The 19963-nt window shown below is 43.9% G+C and overlaps 1 protein-coding gene across 1 annotated transcript; it reads left to right on the top strand.

Annotated features, from left to right (window-relative positions):
• Positions 1 to 9159: 9159 nt before the first annotated feature.
• NKX2-8 (NK2 homeobox 8) lies at positions 9160 to 10527 on the top strand (the record flags this gene model as incomplete). Its single annotated transcript, XM_080688681.1, has 2 exons — positions 9160 to 9316; positions 9971 to 10527. The coding sequence occupies 2 exons, from the start codon at positions 9160 to 9162 to the stop codon at positions 10525 to 10527; spliced, it is 714 nt and encodes a 237-aa protein (XP_080544807.1).
• Between the last annotated feature and the right edge of the window lie 9436 nt (positions 10528 to 19963).

Below are 19963 nucleotides of genomic sequence, written 5' to 3'. Positions count from 1 at the left end.
CCCAGAAGCCTGAAACTGGAGGGTCTGGGAAATGCAGATGAATTTAAGGAAATCTCTTCTGCAGGCATCTTTCTCCTCACCATTAGGAGAAGGGTTATGTTGGGGACTCATATAATGCAGGTTGTGCTAGAGTAGAGTGAACCCTAGATTAGCAAAATATGGGGTCCAACTCAGACTCTGTGAGATGCTGTCAAGTTACTAACCTTTCTCTGTGCCTCAGTTTCTTCTGTGAACTAGATAAAGGTCACTTCAGTTCTGTGACTGATGATCCATAGCACAGCTCCATGTGGCTATGTGAGTGTAACGCTCATCGCTTCCACATGTATCCTACCTGCCCAAGATTCATTATTATCATAGCAACAATTGATCAAGCACCTGCTAACTGTAGGCAAGCACCCTGACAGGCACTTTACCTAAAATATGTTATCATTCCTCACAACACCCATATGAATTATCATTTCCAGTTATAGATGAGGAACTGTGGCTCCAGGATATTACAAAACCAGGTCACTCAGATTTTATTGGGCAAGCCAGACTTCAAACCCAGATCTGGTTCATTCTGTCTGGTCCCCAAATTTGGTTCATGTTGGGAAAAAAAATCAGGTTGCTTTTCTGCCCTATGCCTTATGCTTTCCTAATCAGCCTCAGTACTAGCTCAGTGCCCGGTATTCATAAGCTACTCTTATATTTGTGGATTATAATTTTCTCAAAAATTCTGCTTCTTGAGAGACTTATTTGCTACTGATAATAGGGCTGGGTGTGTGGGCAGGTTGTGGTGGGAGTGGCAGGGGGCTATATATTCATGTAATTTTATTGATTCCAGTTAGTGCTTAGTCACTCTCATTAAAGCCTTCTGGATCTAGTAGGAGTGAGACTGATGGCCACAGCAGCCAGAGTGCAGACCTCCTGCCATTTGGGTTACATCTGGAGGAAGAAAATTGGCTGTGGCATGGAACAGATATAAGAAAGTTCCCCACCTTGGCCAGCAGGACTCTGGGGAGTTGGCCTGGCCTCCTCCCTGCCCCCAGCTCCAATCTCTGTCCCCAGGATTGACTCAGACCACGTTGGGTGGTCGCTCCCATGGCCATTATGCACGTGCAGCTTTCTGCCTATTGACATTAGGGGATGTGCCCCCACCTTCCCTTTGTTTCACCCTCCATTTAAGACACATTTGTTCTCAGTGGCTTTTAACTGGTTTTCAATCTATGTTCATTGCTGGGGTGAGTTATCTTTTTTAAAAAATTCAACTTACAAAGCATTTCTGTGCCGCCCAATTAGCATTGTTAAGCTGTTTGGAAACAAATACAACTTAGACCAGATGAAATCACACTCTGCTAGTCACTGAGATGCTGCTAAAAAGCAAATCACAACAGGATTCCTAGAAATTAGCCTCTGTTCCCTACAAGGGCTTTTAAAATGCTGCAGGCCTTCAAGTTTCTTAATTGGTATCTGAACAAAACCACCCTTTCTTCGCTGCACTTCCTGGTGTTGTTCCTCCAGAGGTGATCAAATCAACTCCCTGTCACTGGCTTTCTTTTGCCAACTTCCATCCAGCTGGTAAAAACCATGGCTGGCTGGAGGTGGGTGACCACCAAGTTGAAACAGGCACCCACTCTCTCGTTGCCTTCTCCCCCGTCCCTTCACCAGTCACTTCCACATCTGATCAGTGCAAAGGCCTCTGTCCACACAGTGACACTAGCAGGTTTCCCCTCCATGCTGCTTGCCCCTTGGGCATGCTCTTGTGACTAATCAGCTGATGTGAGGATCAGGACCCTACTTGGATTGAATAACAGAAGAATCTCAATAATAAAAAGGATGAGTGTGCATCATGAAAAAGATATTCATGTACTTTTCCCAGTGGTCCTATGAAAGAAATGATTAAGATAATAATTCATGAAACCTAGGTGGTTTTTAGTTTAATTTTGTTTTTGAAGAAACTAGAAGGCTAAATTCACCAGAAACGACATACTAATCATGTTGTATAACCCCCTGCATTTTGGCACCTGAGCTTTCACAAAATTTGTCATTTTTAATAATCATTTTAATAACATGTAAGAAATAGAATGTCTAACTTTAGACACATATATTTGTTCTTTGATTTTCCCCCTCTAAATTTGTTTTACAGCCCAATCCTTTTGCTTGAGAGAAAAAGGCTTTTCTCTTTCTTTTTAAGTAGCCAAAGACAAAGAAGTGACTAAAATTCGATGTGTGACCATCCATTTCCTTCTCATACCACAAATCACTCAAAGTGCCTAATAAAAGAACTGAGTTTCAAGTATGTCTACAAAATGTTCATGTCCTGATGCCATAGTCATCCAGAAATATAAGATTCTAATTTTTATAAACTACTTTTTTATTTAGGAGCTGGTATTGGAAATGAGCAATGCAAACACACTGTGTCAGAAACGGATGGTCTTTACAGTTGGTTCATGTGGGCCATGGACAGAGCAAAGGTGTAATCCATAGGGTAGTGACCTGGGATTGATTATAAATTAAATGGAAACCTGACAAGCACATGAAATTATAAAAAAGCAACTTTTGTTTTGAATATAATATAATTAATATAATATACTTTTTCAATATCCATTTTCAATACAAGTGAAGCACTCTCTCTTAAATTTCCTCAGGTTCATGTTATAAAGCAAAATGTTATTTTAGGAATAAGCCAACAACAGTTTAGGATAAATCTTGTTAAACAAAAGAAACTTGTTCAGAGGGAGAAATTTTTTCTTTCACTTAATTAAAGGTCATAACCAATTAAAAAATACAAATATATATTAAAGATGACTTTATTATCTTGGGGATACTAAAGCTATCATTAAAAACATCATCTAAAAAAGTACAGCTTTATCATAGATAGTTGTGTTAAATATATAACATACATATTTTATTATCAAAATTTCCTTAAAGTCGTTACTTTGTTGTTTTCTAACTGAATAAGCCCAATTAATGGGTGTTAAGAGTCAGAGCAAGACAAATAGAATAATAAATTTCTCAAGAAATTTTAAACATTGTTCTTCATAGCCCGTTGCTGAGATAAAGCTAACCCTAAAATGCCCACTGTTGAGCTTTGTCATTTATATATGTGTCTGATGCCCCAGAGGGAGTTTCCATGGTAAGCTCCCTGTGCACAAGAAGCAGGGTGAGTGGAATGTCTCCTTCCAATGAAGAACTTTTCACTGACAGTGATAAAGGCCAAGAACCTCCTTCTCACAAATGATTGAAAAACAGAACACGAAGGACATTTTTATTTTGTTTTGTTTCCTTTGTGTGGTATGTGACTTCAGTGCAAATACCCATTTAATCAAGAACACAAAGACAGCCACCTTTGCAGGCTCAGGGATTTCCAGGGCCTGCAGTAAACACATAGAGCTCTTTTACTGTGCCTGGTGGGAAAATTCCTGCAGGTTGTCACCTCATGCTCTGGGTGTGCATTTTTGCCTTTTCTTGGAAGAGGGAAAATGGTTTTTCCAAAGGAACATTTAAGAGTAAACTAAATAAAATGTTGAAAATCTCAAAGTGCTTTAAAAGCTGAAATGTGTCTATTGTCATTTATAGCTAAAATTTTTGATATGTAGTTGGCATATAATATTGTATTAATTTTAGGAGTACAACATAATGATTTGATAGATGTATTATTGTGAAATGACTATCAGAATTAGCTTTGTTAACATTCTTCACCTCACAGTTATAATTTGTGTGTGTGTGTGTGTGTGTGTGTGTGTGTGTGTGTGTGTGTGTAGTGGGCACTTTTTAAGATCCACTCTCTTAGCAACTTTCAAATATAAAATATTGTTAACTCTAGTCACCATGATGCACATTACATCCCCAGGGCTTATTAATCTTTCTAACTGGAAGCCACCGTCTTTAGTTTTTAGAAATATAAAGACTTTGGAAAAGAATACAGAAGCCACTATTGACTGGAACTTTCAGGATCATGCCTGTGTGTTTTTTCTCTTCAAGTTGAGGTAAATTGAACCTGTAGCTCTACATTAGCACAGCTCTGTTTCTCTTTCACCTTTTAATCATTCTTTTCTAACACCTTCTATTACAATAGACTCTCTTGCTCCTCTTTAGGTCCTCTTCATTCTCCCTCCTAATTTCTCCAGTTTTAGGGCTATCACAGTCTATCTGCTTTCAAGTCTCACCTTAAGCTTGGCTTCTTCTAGGTAATCTATCCTGACTCAGAATGTGACAACAAGTGTGAGCGCGCACTGCAAACCTTTTCAAATGTATAAAACATAAAGTGAGATTTCAGTACCACTGCTAGCATAATCACTAATAAGAAAGTGGAATATATAATTCTTTAGCCCTCTAAGATACTGTGGTCTGTGTCTTCACCAAATATTAACAAACACTTCTCCAGAATAATAACTGGTTTGGTGTTTAAATTTCTGCCAAATAAGATAGAAATAATATCTTACTTTAATAATGCAACCCTTTTAAAATTCCAGAGTTAATCTCAAACAAAATAAAGGTATAAAAATGGGAGCCTCATTTAGAGTACTTTAAGAAAAGAATAACAGCTGGCTTGAATTGAAGTGCTGCTGGATATAGGTATGTGTTGTAGGCAGGCCCGTGTGAGGTACTAGGGCAGGTATCAACAATTACGTTCTGGAGTCAGTCTACTTTGTCAGAGTCTATATGCGACATTAAATGTGACTTTTTCTGTGTAAACATCAATAAGGACCCTATGTTATATACTTTATGTTTATATCAGTCAAGCAAAGGAATATAAATTGGTACCTTAAAGAAACAAAAGATTAGACAAAAATGAGAAGTTCAGCTCTGGACAATTAATGTTTGGCAACCTCATCAAGGTTAGTTGTTATGTTTATTCTGACAACTCACATCCTATGCTTTCACAGCTACCTCTATTATACCTAAGGTAAGTAGGGGGAAGATCGGAAATAGTTAATAAACTAAGTAAAAAATATAAAAGTTGTTTGTTGTTTTTTAGGAAATGGAGACTAGAGATATTTAATCAACACATTTACTTTTAAATTCATTGAACCATATTATCCCCTTTTTTCATGCATATACCTAAACAACTAGATAAACATAATACAGGAAAGCTTTTCTCCTAGAGATCAAAAACAACAACAAAAAGTCCATGTAAAGTCAATATTTTTAATTGACTTTCAAATCTTGTCTTTTTGGCATTAAGCAATAAAATCTGAAGCCCATTTTAGAGATGTACTAAATTCCCAGACTGAAAGTGATTGCTGTTCCTTGTTCCGTGTGTGTGTGTGTGTGTGTGTGTGTGTGTGTGTGTGTCATCAGCACAACTAACACAAAATCACAGCCAGGCCTGGACCACTGCCAAGCAATTGATTATTAGCCATTAAAAGGGAAATGTTTACTTATTCATGGCAACTAGTTTTCAGAAGGAAAGGCAAATAGAGGTCTAATTTTAAATGCTGCCTTTTCTTTCCATCCTAAAGCTGATCAAGATAATTCACTTCTTGAAAGTGTCAAAAACCCGTTTTTATTTTCCTTTTGCTATTTTAACCAGAATACTGATTTTAAAAAGGGCTGAGCAGTTGCTATGAGGCAAAGAAAAATGTCCTGGCAGTTGAGGGCCCTCCATCTATCAAGGGGAATTTGCAATGTTGCCTCTCTTCAATACTGTATAGATTTGCAGGATTTTGTGAAACACTTAACCAAAATGGAAGGATTTAAAAACAGGACGCAAGATATAGATGCAATCATTTTTTAAAAATCAAGATACTTTAGTTTTATTTCAGAAATTTCTAGTTTTAAATTCTTAAGCACGCAGCAGTGCTGATCTTCTCAGATAATACTTTTGAAAGGACGATTAGGGCAGACTGCTTAAATATATTCACTATAGCACAGATGCCTAAGGATTAAAAATCCTAGTGGGGTTGAGATAAACTCCCTCCCATTACAGGGAAACAAATACTTATCTAATTAAATAACACTATTCACAAGCTATGTTGAGTTGCAAACTAAGTGTCCAGAACACTAAACAATATTTTAATATCTGAAAAGACTATGCAGCTAGATACTTATTTGTGTTTCTAAGAATCTCTTAGGAATTGGAGGCAATTCATACAGACATTTCCAATATGTATAAAACTTAATGTCTTGACTACTTTTTTTCTATTGATCTAATATCAAAATAATTTTGTCCTTCCATGTCTTTGAGTTTATCTGCTGTGGAGAGGCAATAAAGAAAGCACCTTTCTCTAATAATTCTGGCTCTCCACCCCCTTTCCTCCACTTCTTCAGAAGGCACAGTGTAAATGAAACAACCTCCTGGAGATCCCAGGCCCTGACTCCTGGAGATAATTTAGTAAAGCCCCAACACAGGGTTGAGGAAGACTGGACTAGCACAGAAGCACCTCTGAAGGAGGGGAGAATCCCAGAAGAAGCAGGGACATGCAGTGCTATCTAGAAGCAGGAGTTGCAGTTTCCCTGAGATATTCAAAACACAGACTGGGGCCTGGGAACACTGTTCCCACATCAGGGAAGGCAGGCTAGAAGTAATACTTGGAGCTAATCTCAGAGCTAGGTCCTCCCCAGAGTACAAGGCAAGATGGGGTATGCATCTCCTCTTTGGAGCCAAATACTAAGAGTAAAAGCAAATATTTGATGCTGAAGAGCTCTTAAGAACTGAAGAGCGCCATTTACTTATTTCTACACGTCAGTGTGGGCTTAGGATGTTAAATAGATTAAAAGGCTAAGAGAGGTCAGTCACTCCAGGGAAGATTCCTCTTTTGCTTCTCCTGACTTGGTTCTCTTTCCAAAATTGTGATCTACTCCACTCTACTCTTGTGGAGGATCCTTTGGAAACTCAAAAGATGGCACATGCTCTCCTAGAATATTCTGGAGAATGTGGAGTGAGTCCTTGGGATGAGAGTTCCAGAATACAATGAAGATTATTTTAGAAAAATTCCAGAGATGTGGATCATGAAACTTGTAGGGTTCTTAGAAGTTATCAAATCTGGTCTTCTCTCTTTCAGATGAGAAAGTAAAAGAGGCTCAGATTGAGGAGGTGATTAGGGCTGATGAGGGTCAGAGCTGGGTGCCAACCAACTGGCAGCCCAGAGCTTCTTGGTTCAGAACCTAACGTCGGAGTCTGTCCTAGTGCTTCCCTGGGACAGACCGCCTTCGGCAGTGCCCTCCTTCCACCTCTCTCAGGAGATGGGCTGGCAGAGGTTGCTGGGCCTGGAGTCCACAGGCCCTGGGCTAGTCTGTGGCCTGACCAGCCTCTAGGATGCTGGAGCTTAGGGTGCTGTGGGCTCCAGATTTCCAGCTTCTACCGCCGCCCCTCCCCGCCCCTGGCCTACCCACAGTACCCTTCTCCCCATCTCAGAGAGGACAGCCAAATCATTTCAATTTAATCTTATTTAAAAAGACATAACTAATAAATCTATTGCCGGGGCTGCGGAGAGACAGCCAGCAGTAGTCGATCGCGCTCCCAATCCCATTGAACCCCACTGAAAACCATGACAACACAGGACAAGCTCTGATTTATCCCGGCGCGCTAAAGTGCATTGTGAGCAGGCGTCAATCACGCATTATTTCGGACTGAACAAATGCAAAATCTTGACTGGAACAAATGCTTCCAACAGGTCCGGGGCGTCGAGCTCCATTTCCCCTTTGTCCGCGGCCTAGCAGTTGTCCTGTATTGGGCTGGCCCCCGCCCGACCACCCAGGGCGCTGCGCAGCCCCGGGCGCCACGGGCACGCTTGACGGGGAGGCTTCTGGGAAGGGCGCGCCAGACCCTGCGGTGCCCTGGCAACTAAACCGAGCCAGGTCTGAATTCAGCTCAGGTGGACCTGCCTCCCCTCTCCCCCCCAAGCGCCACGCCCCTCACTAAATTTAACAACTAAACACCCAAACCACTGGCTGCCCCAGGAGAGGCCTCTGAAAATACGTTCGCTGAGCAATAGACTGAAACTATGGGCCATCAAAATGTGGTCACTCCGGAGCTCTCTGAGCCTTCTACCCTGACCATTTCCTTGGGGGGACTAGATCTTGGAGAAACTCCAGGCAAGCCGTCTTTTCTGCCCATCTAATTCTCCCGGTGGGTCCAGTACTGACCAGGGACGGAGCGGGAGCCCAGCTCTTGCGCAGAGGCCAACTTCCCGTCACCCGGCCAGATGTTAAGGGTACGGAACCGGGGTACACCGGTGGCGCCAGAGGTTCTAGGGACGCCAAAGCCGCAAAGCCCTCCTAGCCGCCCTGCCGGACTCCTCCGCCCCGTGAACTCTGAATCGGGCCTGGGCTCACCCTGCGGGGCTAAGCCAACGAGTCTGGCACTTGAGAACGAATTGCTTGGCCAGTATGGGGAAACTGGCGCTGGGCCAGGCCTCCCTACCCCTGCCCCTCTGACGTTGTGGGGGACATTTGGGGTGTGGGGAGGCTCCTAGCGGCCTTTAAAACCATTGGCCCAGATGCTGGTGGAGCCAGGCCACTTCTCTGTGCCCGCTTGAAACTCCTTGCCTCGGAGTCCTTAGCGGGGCCCCACTAAAAAGAGAAAAGAGAACGCGCCAGTTTAACGCCGTCTTGTAAATCACTTTCCGGATAATTGCGGGAAACGAACACTCCAGCAAACAAGCTTGAGGAATAAACAAACAGGGAATAAATTCCTGGGTGCTCATAAACCTACCCACGCCGCCCCCACCCATCCTGGAGCTCCCGTGGGGCCAGGCCCTGTGTCAGCCAGGAGGAGGAGGAAGCTGGGGATGGGCAGGCGGGTGGTGGCCACAGCTTGCCACCCAAGATGTTATTCATTGGTAACAATCCCCATTATCTGCCCCCACTTTGGGCTAATCAGACAGAATTGCTAATGCCGAGGGTTGCTTCCTGCTGCCTCTGGGAGGTAACGGGCACCGAGGGGCGGGGGACGGGGCGGGGCAGGGGGCGGAGGTGGCATCTTCCGGGCTTGCGGGGCTTTGGTCCAGCACTCATTTAGGTACTTAACACCCTGGAGACCAGGACCTCGCCTTTCAAAGCAGCCCGGGTGGGAAGAGCTGTTTATATAGACGGGGATTCCGCTGTTAGCGCGATAATAAGATAGGCAGCCTGCGCATGGCGTGCGCCTCTCACGCCCACCGGTAAGAGCGGCGTCCCCGGCCGCCCTTTGGTTCCCAGCCTGACCTGCCCCTCACCTCCTTCCCCGCCTCCGCCATGACCGCCGCTGGACGCCTCAGCTTCACCGTGCGCAGGCTCCTGGATTTACCCGAGCAGGACACGCAGCACCTGCGGAGGCAGGAGCCCGAGCTGCGCGCCCCGGGTCCCGGTCCCTGCCCCTCCTGGCTGGAACCCGAGCGCGGCCCCTACGTGTGTGAGTGAGCGGAGGACGGCTGCGAGGGTGGAGGGGGCACGCACAACCCAGCACCCGGCCCACGCGGGGCTGGATTTCCTCAGTGTTAAAACCGTAGGCTCTGCCCTCAAACCCTTAAGCTATGCATCCCTCAGTCGGCACACCCTGAGAGCAGATCCCTGCGCCTGGCACCAAGGCTAGGTACTTGGGCTTCTGTTTCTAGGGGGTCAGAGTGTTTCAATATTTAAGACAGGGCCCTTAAATGCCCGAAAACACGGTCACTTCTCCAGTCCTCCGTGTGGGATGGGCAGAATTGGCGAACTTAGACCTACTCCTGGATTCAGGGCTTTGCAAACCTCAGCAAACTGTGGCGCACTCGACCCGGAGGTGGCCCGTGTTGGTGAGCCAGCTTGCGGTAAATTCATCTGCCAGCCCGGCGACCAGTATGGACTTGTTTTAAGAGGGCCCCGATGGGTTTCTTTTGGGGCGCGGTCTCAGGTTGTGGTATAAAAGGTCACTAAATTCGAAGAGATGGGTGTTCAGATGTGGGCCCGGGGAAGGAAACTGCCTCACCCCCAAAGCCCCGGGAGAGTGGCTCGGCACCCGCGCGCGAAAAGCAACCTGCGCGCAGCGGGGCCGGCGCCTCACCAGGCCCTGTCTCCTTTGCGTCCCCAGCCTCGGACGAGAGCAGCCCAGAGACCAGCCCGCCCGACTCTTCGCAGCGGCCGCCCGCTCAGCCCGCGTCTCCGAGCTCGGACGCCGAGAAGAGGAAGAAGCGGCGGGTGCTCTTCTCCAAGGCGCAGACGCTAGAGTTGGAGCGGCGCTTCCGGCAGCAGCGCTACTTGTCCGCGCCTGAGCGCGAGCAGCTGGCGCGCCTCCTGCGCCTCACGCCCACGCAGGTCAAAATCTGGTTCCAGAACCATCGCTACAAGCTGAAGCGCACGCGCGCACCAGGGGCCGCGGAGTCGCCGGACTTGGCAGCCGCTGCGGAGCTGAGCGCCGCTCCCGGCCTGCTGCGCCGCGTGGTGGTGCCCATGCTGGTGCGCGACGGGCAGTCGTGCGGCGGCGGCAGCAGCGAAGTGGGCATGGTCGCCCAGGACAAAACCGGCGCGCCCCCAGCCGCCGCCTACCCGATACCCGGCTATGCCGCCTTCGGGCCCGGCTCGGCTCTCGGCCTCTTCCCCGCCTACCAGCACTTAGCGCCCCCCGCCCTGGTCTCTTGGAACTGGTGAGGCAGCTGCGGGGCTCGGGCACGGGCTACCCCAGACTCTGCAGTGCGCTCTGTGGCCAGAGCAGCTGGAGCCGGAGACCTGGCGCGCTCCCCGGGCTTCACCACCCCGCCGGCTCGACGTCCTTTGGCGCTGGGGTACCCTGCTCAGCTCTCACCAGCCAGCGCGTTAAGAACTTTCACCAAGATTGCGCCCCGTCCCCATGTCGTCCGTCATGCTCAGAGCTACAATTTATTGCTTGAACCTTATTTGTATGGGTAGCAACTTATTTTTTAAAGAAATAGAATATTTTTCCTCTTCGTGGTGCTAGAATAAAATGTGTAGGGTTGGGTCCCCTTGCGCGCCTGCCAGGAACGTAGGTGGGAAGCTGTGTTTCTCCGTGACCAGGTGAATTAAGGCCCACCCTGAGTTGGGTCAAAGTGCCTACAAGGCTTTAGGGTGGTGGGGAAAGGGAGAAAGCGGAAGCAATTCTGGAGTCCCCGTTAGTGGGAGGTGGTTCTGGCCCAAAGAGACTCAGAGGCCTGTCTGGTTCCCAGAGCTGCTGGCGTTTCAAACACCAAAAGTCAATCCAGTCAGCCACAGCCAAGACAGGACATGAGCTTCTCTGTAAGGATTCTCTCGGGAGCCTGCTGTGGGGGCCCAGTCTGAGCAGCCCTGCTTGGCTGCAAGCCGTTGGTTTCTGGAGTGCAGCAGCCAGGGCTCAGGGACCCAAAAAGCACCAGAATTTATAACCCCCAGATAACCCTTTGAGTGCCTCACCTGGCAGCTGTGATTTCCTGCTGCTCCTTGGCGCTGCACCTGATCAGGGTGGCATGGTGAAGAAACCAAAGAATGGTGCGGAATGACCTACCTTAGGGCTGCCAGTAGAAGGAGGACCAGTTTAGAGAGCCCTGGGGACCCGACATAGATGTGGGATACGCTGGTGGATCTCATTTCATAGGCGGTCCCAGTGCATACTAGGCTGGAGGATCTAATGTTTCACCCCCGAGTAACTGCGTTTTGCCTCAGTAAATGGAGCAGCAGGGCCTCTTCTGCAGTGGTCACTCTTTGGAGGGGAAGTGAGTACCTCTCTGCCTGGCACCTACTGCAAGGCGCTGAGCAGCAGTTTCGGGCATCAGATCCAGGGAATGGAGCAAGGGTTCAATGAGGTCTAGGAGGAGTAGGCACTGGGCCTGTGTGGGGACCCTCTCTTGTTCCAGGAGGAAGAGGAAGGATGGCTTAGACCATGTTATCACCTGAGATTTGGGGGGATGGGGAGAGAGAGGAGGGCAGATGGGGAAGCGAGTTGGGTGTTTGGGTCTCAGCTGCTGGCCACCTTGCCTTCCATATGGATGTGGTTATCTTAGGAGAATCTCGAGCCTTAAACCTCCTTTTGTCTTGGGAATTGAAAGGGACATTGTCAGGCCTGAAAAGGACCTAGACAAAATCAGAACAGTTTTGATTCAGGACTCTGTTTAATCAGTCCCTGGTGACAATGTAGTGGGTGTTAGGGAGGATAATAGTATCTTTTTAAACCTTGTGGCCTTCAGAAAGACAAAGAGCTTGAATTTTATGGGCTTACAACTTCAATTAGAATGGTGCCAGTGTGCATGGGAGATTATAAAATTTGTATCATAAAACCTCTTTCCAATAAATGATGACTGGGGAGGGAGCATGGGCATTGTGAGATATACATTGGAAAGAGCCCTGGAGACTTTCTAGTTAGCCCTGACAGAGCAGATGGGAAAGAAAAGGAGGGAAGGATTTCTGAAGGCCTGCATTGGGACTTGTCCCTGTGGTCAGCTGGCTGGATGCTCCATTCCTCCTGCAGGGGTTTTCACTCCAATAATGGAGGTAAAGATTTGTAGCTTGTCTTCTGCTCTTGGTGGTGACAATGATTTGAATGTTCTTGGGAAGAAAGTGCAAAATCACCCCTGTTCAGTTTCACGCCTTTTTTTTCCCCTGGAGCTCTAGAGAAAGTAGGTCTTGCAAAGTAACATGTGCAAAGTGGAGACCCATAGGTCTAAGAGGTCTGGACTATGGAGAGAAGCTCTTCCCAGGAGCTCTTTGGGAGAGCAGGCCCTCAACCAAATTCATCCAGAGGTCAAACCAATAAGAAAAACCATTTATCTGCTTCCCAGCAAGGTGGTCAGAGCCATAGCAGGAAGCTCACCAGCAAGCCCATCTGTGTCCTGGCCAGGAGGAGAGCAGAAACTTCCTATAACGTTAGCATCGGGAGCCATCAGGTATAAACTGTTACCTGCTTTCTTTTTCTCTTTTTCCTTCAGACCCTTTCCTTTAGAGAGAAAAAGCCATAAATGGGAGTTAAAAAAGGACTCAGATCACCACTGAACCATTTTAGAGACTCAGGCTGTCCTTTTCTTCTGTTTACACCTGTGATAAGCAGAAAAGATAACTGTCAGTTTCCCTGATGACCTAAAAGATCAGTTTTTCCAGTCTCTGACAAGGGAAGCTAAGCCCAAAGCCTCTCTTCCAGCAGCTGTGAAAACAGGGTCTCCCTCCCTAGATGCAAGTGTTTCATACCTGTCACCAACATCACACTCAGCAGACTTATATTTATTTATACTCAGCAAACTTATATTGAAACTTACTGTGCTCCAGGCATTGTTCTAGGCACTTTCACAGTGGATCTCACAGGAACCTTATGCACTGTACATGTAATAGCCCCATTTTACAGATAAAAAACTAGGCTCAGTGTGTGGGAGTAAGTGACTTGTCCAAAGCAGTTATAAACCTCATAGAATGTTACCAGTGTCTTCAGCTTAACCTACATTTAAACCACCCTGCAAACTCCTCTTAAGGAGAACAATTGTAGTCTTGATGTGGTGACAATATATACACTACCCAGCCATCATAAACTTGTCTTGTGGATAGTCTGGAAGGATGAGAATATGCCAAAAGCACTCTACACAGTTCACTCACAGGGCCACTCACGAAGCTGATCATGTGATATCACAGTATAGTTGTTAGCATTTTAAATGTTGCCTGTGGACCTGGTAATATTCTAAGATTTTTTACTCATATTAACTCATTCAATCTTCCCAACAACTCCGCAAGATGGTACTCCTATTCCCACTTTACAGATGAGAACACTGAAGGCCAAAGAGCTTATAAGTAACTTGTCCAGGGTCGCACAGCTAGAAAGTGACAGAGAGGATCTGAACCCAAGCAGTCTCACTCCAGATCTCATACCTTTAAGCACATGATGGGAACTATTTTCCATTCTTTGTTTATATTTCTCAGTTGACAGACCTGATTACCTTATAGATGCTTCTCTAAAAGACATGTATTTACCATGCTATTGTTTCATTCCCTCCCTCCCTCCCTCCCTCCCTCCCTCCCTCCCTCCCTCCCTCCCTCCCTCCCAAACCTCAGCTTTTGGACACAGCCACTGTGTTTCCCCTATGTCTGTGTGCATTCTTGTCCAGCTGTCAGTGAAACACAGCTCTTGTCTGCAGGTCACAATATTTTCCTGTGACTGTCATTCCACCATTCTTCCAGAAAAACATCTGCTGCTGCTGCTGTCTTGACACCAATTGTCTACGCAGGGTTTGGTTTGCTGCTGACTCTGATAAGCTCCTCTGAGCTTTCCCACCCCCAGGCCCAGATCCCTCGGGAGCTTTATGACTTTGCCTTCCCTACCCCTTTCCCCAGTCATCCTTTTCCTTCCTAAGCGCCAGTGCTATTATTATTAAATATCTTCACATTTTCTCTCTCTTCTTCCATTGTAAACATTTTCACTTCATCTCACTTAAGTCTCTTGTGGGTGGATATTGCAATTTTCACTTCAATTTTCTTTCCTCATTGTTCAGAGGATCTTACATCTTAACACGTCTCTTATCTGACCAATTTAGCACTTAAGAATCTTGGATAATGTGCAACTAATGGGTTAGAAGGAAGTTATTTGACCTATTCCTTTCCTTCTAACAGTGGTGTTTAGATGTTTATTGTTATCTTGCCTGGTTTATACAATTAATTGGCCTCTTACACACACACACACACACACACACACACACACACACACACACACACATTCGCTACCTTTAAAACATTTTAGACTTAGAAATAAAATGGCCTGGCAGGATAGTTATGGGCTTGGCATGGCTAAATTGTTAACCATGTTTTTCTGTTCTGGATGTTTGGGTTCATCAGCCTAGGCAGGTTATCTGTAAACATGAACAGTAGACAGTCAAAGGAGCGTTTGAAATGCTGAGAAAGAACTGTGCCTGTGCCAAGGCATGATCATTTCAATGCACAAGATTGCATCACTAGTATTTTAAAATCTGCATAAGAAATTGTATCTCTCCAGGTCACTCATCATTCTTCCAAGCCTTAATGTGGGAGGGGATTTACTAAATAGTACTTGACTTGTTTTCACAATTCCAATTCTGTACCAGTTAACTCCCCTCCAAACCCCAGCTCCAAGATTTGTGATACATCCCTTTCTCCTGCGTGCCCACCATTCATGTTGCTCAGTCTATAGGCTCACCAAAGACATAAACAGAGTTCCCTAAACGCTGATCCATAGAGTGGTGTTGTAACCAGGAAGAATCAATCAGGCTATTAAATAGTCACACATCTACCCCAGATTTTCAAGCACAGGGATTCTCGTGTTTTTCTAAACATGTCCAGTGGAGAGTTTTTATCATTTATGCAGAAGAGTAACATCACATTTTGGAGGTAGACGATCATTTTATCTTCAATATTCTGCCTTATGGATCATTGAAAATCTCTAAGTCTTTATTGAGGCCATGTCATTTTCAAAGCTATTGTAGTTTCACTGTAGTTTCTGTGAGGAGAGTATTGTGGAAAGAACATCTGAGGGGACCTTGGTCATGCTTAATTTCCTCCTGCATCCTGACTGGGTGGTCTTTTATGAGTCAACAGGTTTTCAAATGCATTTCCCCAGCTAAAAGCTCTGAAGGACTGTCCCTTTTCTCTCCTTCTAATACCAACTCCCCCCGCCTCCTCTTCCTAGAGGCTAGATAGGATACTTGGCAGAATTCACTGGGAAGGGGAGTGGAAGCTGACTACAAATTAAACTGGAGACAAAAGTGCCAAACATCCATTAAAAGGGCCCTTCAGTCTCTCACCTGAGATGTCTGTTGTACCTTCCTTCTCCAGCTTTGCTGAAGGATAGTGCTTTAAGTAGCTCTTCTTCCTAAAGAAGTTATCAGTTTAGGTTTAAATTACCTCTTGGGAGGTAAATTCTCAACTAGAGGCAACCTCAAATCATCATAACTTGACAGGGTCTGACACAGATAAGCATCAGTGAAATAACAAGAATGCTTTATACAACAAAAATTGAAATTCAGAGCAAGAGACATAAAACACCAGGAAAAGAGAAAAGAAACCTGGCATGGTGAGCAAAGAACTGTTTTTCTGAGAAACTTTTGTTTTGTTTTGGTTTTTTGTTAATCCCCACCCAAGGATACTTTCCCATCATTTTTTAGAGAGTGGGTGGGGGAAAGAAAGAGAGAGAGAAAGATTTATGTCGATTGGTTGCCTCCCACAGGCACCCTGACCAGGGACTCTTGAAAGGAATGGAACCTGCAACCAGAGCCAACGTTCTATCCACTGAGCAAAACTGGCTAGAGCAGGGAAACTTTCTGCCTAATGGCAATGACTGCTCTGTCATCTTTCTGAGTGGTTAATGGTGCTGTTAATCCACTGGGGCTGGAGGGCAGCATTTCACATTTAACTCAAGTCAAAAGTAGAGATAGGGTAGGATTTTCTGATTTTCCATATTTGTGGATAAAACATCTTAAATAAGGCTAATGATTTTTTCAGTTTGGGGTTGTGTGGGAGCAGGGGGGACTAACATACTAAAAGAGAGCTCCCAGAATTTTGTTGTCCAGGAAACATTACAAAAATCTTCTTCACCTCACTGGTTACTGATTGAGAGGAAAGTGAATATGTGCTCGAATACTTCTGGTATGCCTGACAACTGAACAACCTAATTCCACAGCTGTCTTATTGCCTTTGAAATTTCAAGTTTATAAATATTCTATCCATGCATATAATTCACATACAAATGGGTATGTAGCAGATTTTGAAAATATTTAGTTCTTTTTTCTTAATGAGAAAGAAAAACTCTATAATCTCACTTGTGAGGCCCATGTAGGGTGGTTATTTTTCATTATAAAAATAACATTTTTTGTAAGATAATATGGAAAATATAGAAATATATAAATAAGCTAAGTTATTAAATATGGTTAATTTCATAAATTTGGTTTCTCATTAATAGAATAGTGTTGTAATGAATAAGAGACTCAGGTAAGCAGGAGAAATTTCATTTGTATCATTGTAAATTATAATTACAAAGAGAAATGATTGAGATCATATTGATTTGAAAAGAACAGTTCTCCTCTATTTTAGAGTTTCCTCTTCTCTGCAGCCTCAAATTGTTCCCTCTACCAAGAGTCATGGATTGGGAACCACAACCATTTCTATCTTTAACAAGGAAAAAACAAACAAATGATGGAGCAGGACAAAAAGACATAGATGGAGGAGCTGGTTATTAGTTTCTTACTTGGCATGAATTCAAACAGAGCACTCAGGTTTCCAGGGGAGCAGTAATCCACCAGCCTCTGGCAAATCATGGACTTCTGAGAGCGCCACTACCCAAAGCTCATGTCTGTGAAGTCTTGGAAGGGAGGGCAATGAATAATTCTCAATTGATTTAGAATGTTTAATTGCCATCAATCCTTTTGAAAAGGCACCTTTGCAGTTGGTTAACGTTAGCAATCTCCCATCATTTTCACTGTATGATCCTCAGTCTGCTAATTTGCAGAAAACAGAGGGAGGCTGAGAAATTTATCTAAGCTTAGGCATTTAAGTGCGGGGATTCTGGCTCTAAGGAAGGTGAGAACTGTAGCTTCTCACCAACTAATGACTGTTGGGGCCACAGAGGTCCACTTCTTCACAGATGTAATAGCTCATCATTGCACATAAGAAATACAAAGGCCAGATTATATACCAAAAAAAAAAAAATCCAAATGAACTCTCTTTAAATTGCCCCTTGACCCCATGAACATAGTTGTCTAGAGTTGCTTTAAAAAGGCCCTACTTCCCCATAACCTCATGATTCTTGTTCAACTCTCCTTCATCTGGTTTCTAGGAGTTCTTCACCAAGATCTCCTTGTGTCCCACCTCTTTACACACTAAAGCTTTGAACCTTCAGATCATCTCAGAAAAGTTTACTGTGCCTTTATTATCCAGCCATCATACTGCCTTGGGACTTCTTTTAGACTATATGTTTCCTAGGAAATGCCCTACTCTACAGGTCACTAATGCTTTTTTCTTTCTGCAAATGATTTCAGGTTTCAAGACTTCTTCCATATCTATAAAGCTTTCCCTAACTGATTGGAATATAAATCAAGAGTTCACCTAGGTCCATCCTATTTAATGCTGCAACTAAACTCAGAACTCTTTATTTTATTTTAAATATATTTTATTGATTTTTTACAGAGAGGAAGGGAGAGGGATAGAGAGCTAGCAACATTGATGAGAGAGAAACATCGATCAGCTGCCTCCTGCACACCTCCTACTGGGGATGTGTCCTCAACCAAGGTACATGCCCTTGATCGGAATTAAACCTGGGACCTTTCAGTCCACAGGCAGACACTCTATCCACTGAGCCAAATGGGTTAGGGTAGAACTCTTTAATTTAAAAGGATGGAGTGGAAAGAAGATGGACTTGGAAATGGATCAATCCTTGATTTGGGAAACAAATACTTGAATAGTGGTTTTCACATTAATTGCATAAAATTACTTTTAGCCTTAGTCCTTAGATCTTTATCTAGAAATAATACTATCTACTACATGTGATTAATATGCATATTAAACGTATTAAAATGTCTGATAGTTGGCACTGAATAAATGTAGTTCCTACTCCATTCTACAGAATGCACTTCAGTTTTCTGCATATATCCAATGCAATGTTCAATCTGCTTAGTTTATTATAGCAGTCAGATTGGACTAAGTTTTACAAACACACAACCCAAATATCTCAATGGCTTAACTATAAAGATTTTTTTCTTATTTCTGCCCCATGTCCCTGCAGCCCTGTACCATTCCATTTTCACTTTGAGGCATAGGCAAAGGAACAATCTTCTGTATAGGACATTTCCACTCTATAGGAGAAAGAGAACATATGATGGCTGTTACAGCTTCTGATTGAAAAGGGCATATATCACTTCTCACATTTAATTGGCTAAAACAAAGTCACATGATCAAGCTTAATACAAACCAGGCAGGAGGGGCAGTGGATATTTTGAAAAATAATACAATCTAGCCTGGCCACCATGGCTCATTTGCTTGGGCATCATCCTGTGCGGGTTTGTTCTGGGCTCGATCCCCAGTTGGGGGCATGCAGGAGGCAGCCAGTCAATGTTGCTCTCTCACATGGATGTTTCTCTCCTATTCCCTTCTTCTCTCTCAAAAAATAAATTTAAAAATATTAAAAAAATAATACAATCGACATTTGTGTTCTTCTTAAATGTTTAACTTATGACCAAGTATACATGCTTACAATATTAATTATTCCTTTAAACTTCCAGAATAAATATCACAATTTGATATTTCATACTATAAAGTATATACTGCATATATTATATGTTCTATATTCTCCAAAAAATAGGAAATGTGTCTATTCCCAATATGTTGGACAATATCCATGCCACAGGCTTTTGGTGACATCTGAGAGAGTGCTCAACACCCAACTTTACAAGCAGGTAGGAGAGCATCAACAACATCATGAGAACTGATCATCAGTTCGGGAACTGTGGTTGGTTGCTTAATTTGAGGGCTATGCCTGTGGAGATTCTTCTGCCATGACTCATCTGTAGGTGATAAAAATCACTGCAAGGACTAATTGCATTCTCATTTACTTTTTAACCTATTATTCTAAGAAGTCTATTTATATCATAATATGGTGTCAGAACAATTGAAGGACAAACAACATTAATTTGAAATGCCAGAAAATAAATTTCTCAATCTCACTTCCATATAAATCCACAGCATAGTCTTGTATGTAACCTGATGGATAAACATACAGCAATACAAAACCTGTTTTTAATTTAGGACCATAATTTATTTTACCAATTCTCATTAATAAATATTGTATTATATATAATATAATTTTACTGTTATATAAAATACTGACATGAACATTTTATAGGTGTTGTACACCTGCATCAATATTTCTCAGGGATACATTCCTAAATTGTTGACTGAAGTAGGATGTACATCATTAAGGTTTTTTATTTCAATTCATTGGTCCTCTCACCCTTCATTATTCCCCAATCCCTTGATGCCCTCACCTACCTCCTTACCCAACTTAAATTCTATGACCAGTCATTATAATCACTCCCTTGAACATACTCTCAATCCCCTGACCCCCTCTCATTTCATTGTACACAGGCAAAACTATAACTCC

The sequence above is a fragment of the Plecotus auritus genome (assembly GCF_963455305.1).
Source record: "Plecotus auritus genome assembly, chromosome: 1".
Lineage (NCBI taxonomy): Eukaryota > Metazoa > Chordata > Mammalia > Chiroptera > Vespertilionidae > Plecotus > Plecotus auritus.
The sequence above is the reverse complement of the archived record's forward strand: the minus strand, read 5'-3'. Positions and strand labels throughout refer to the sequence as shown.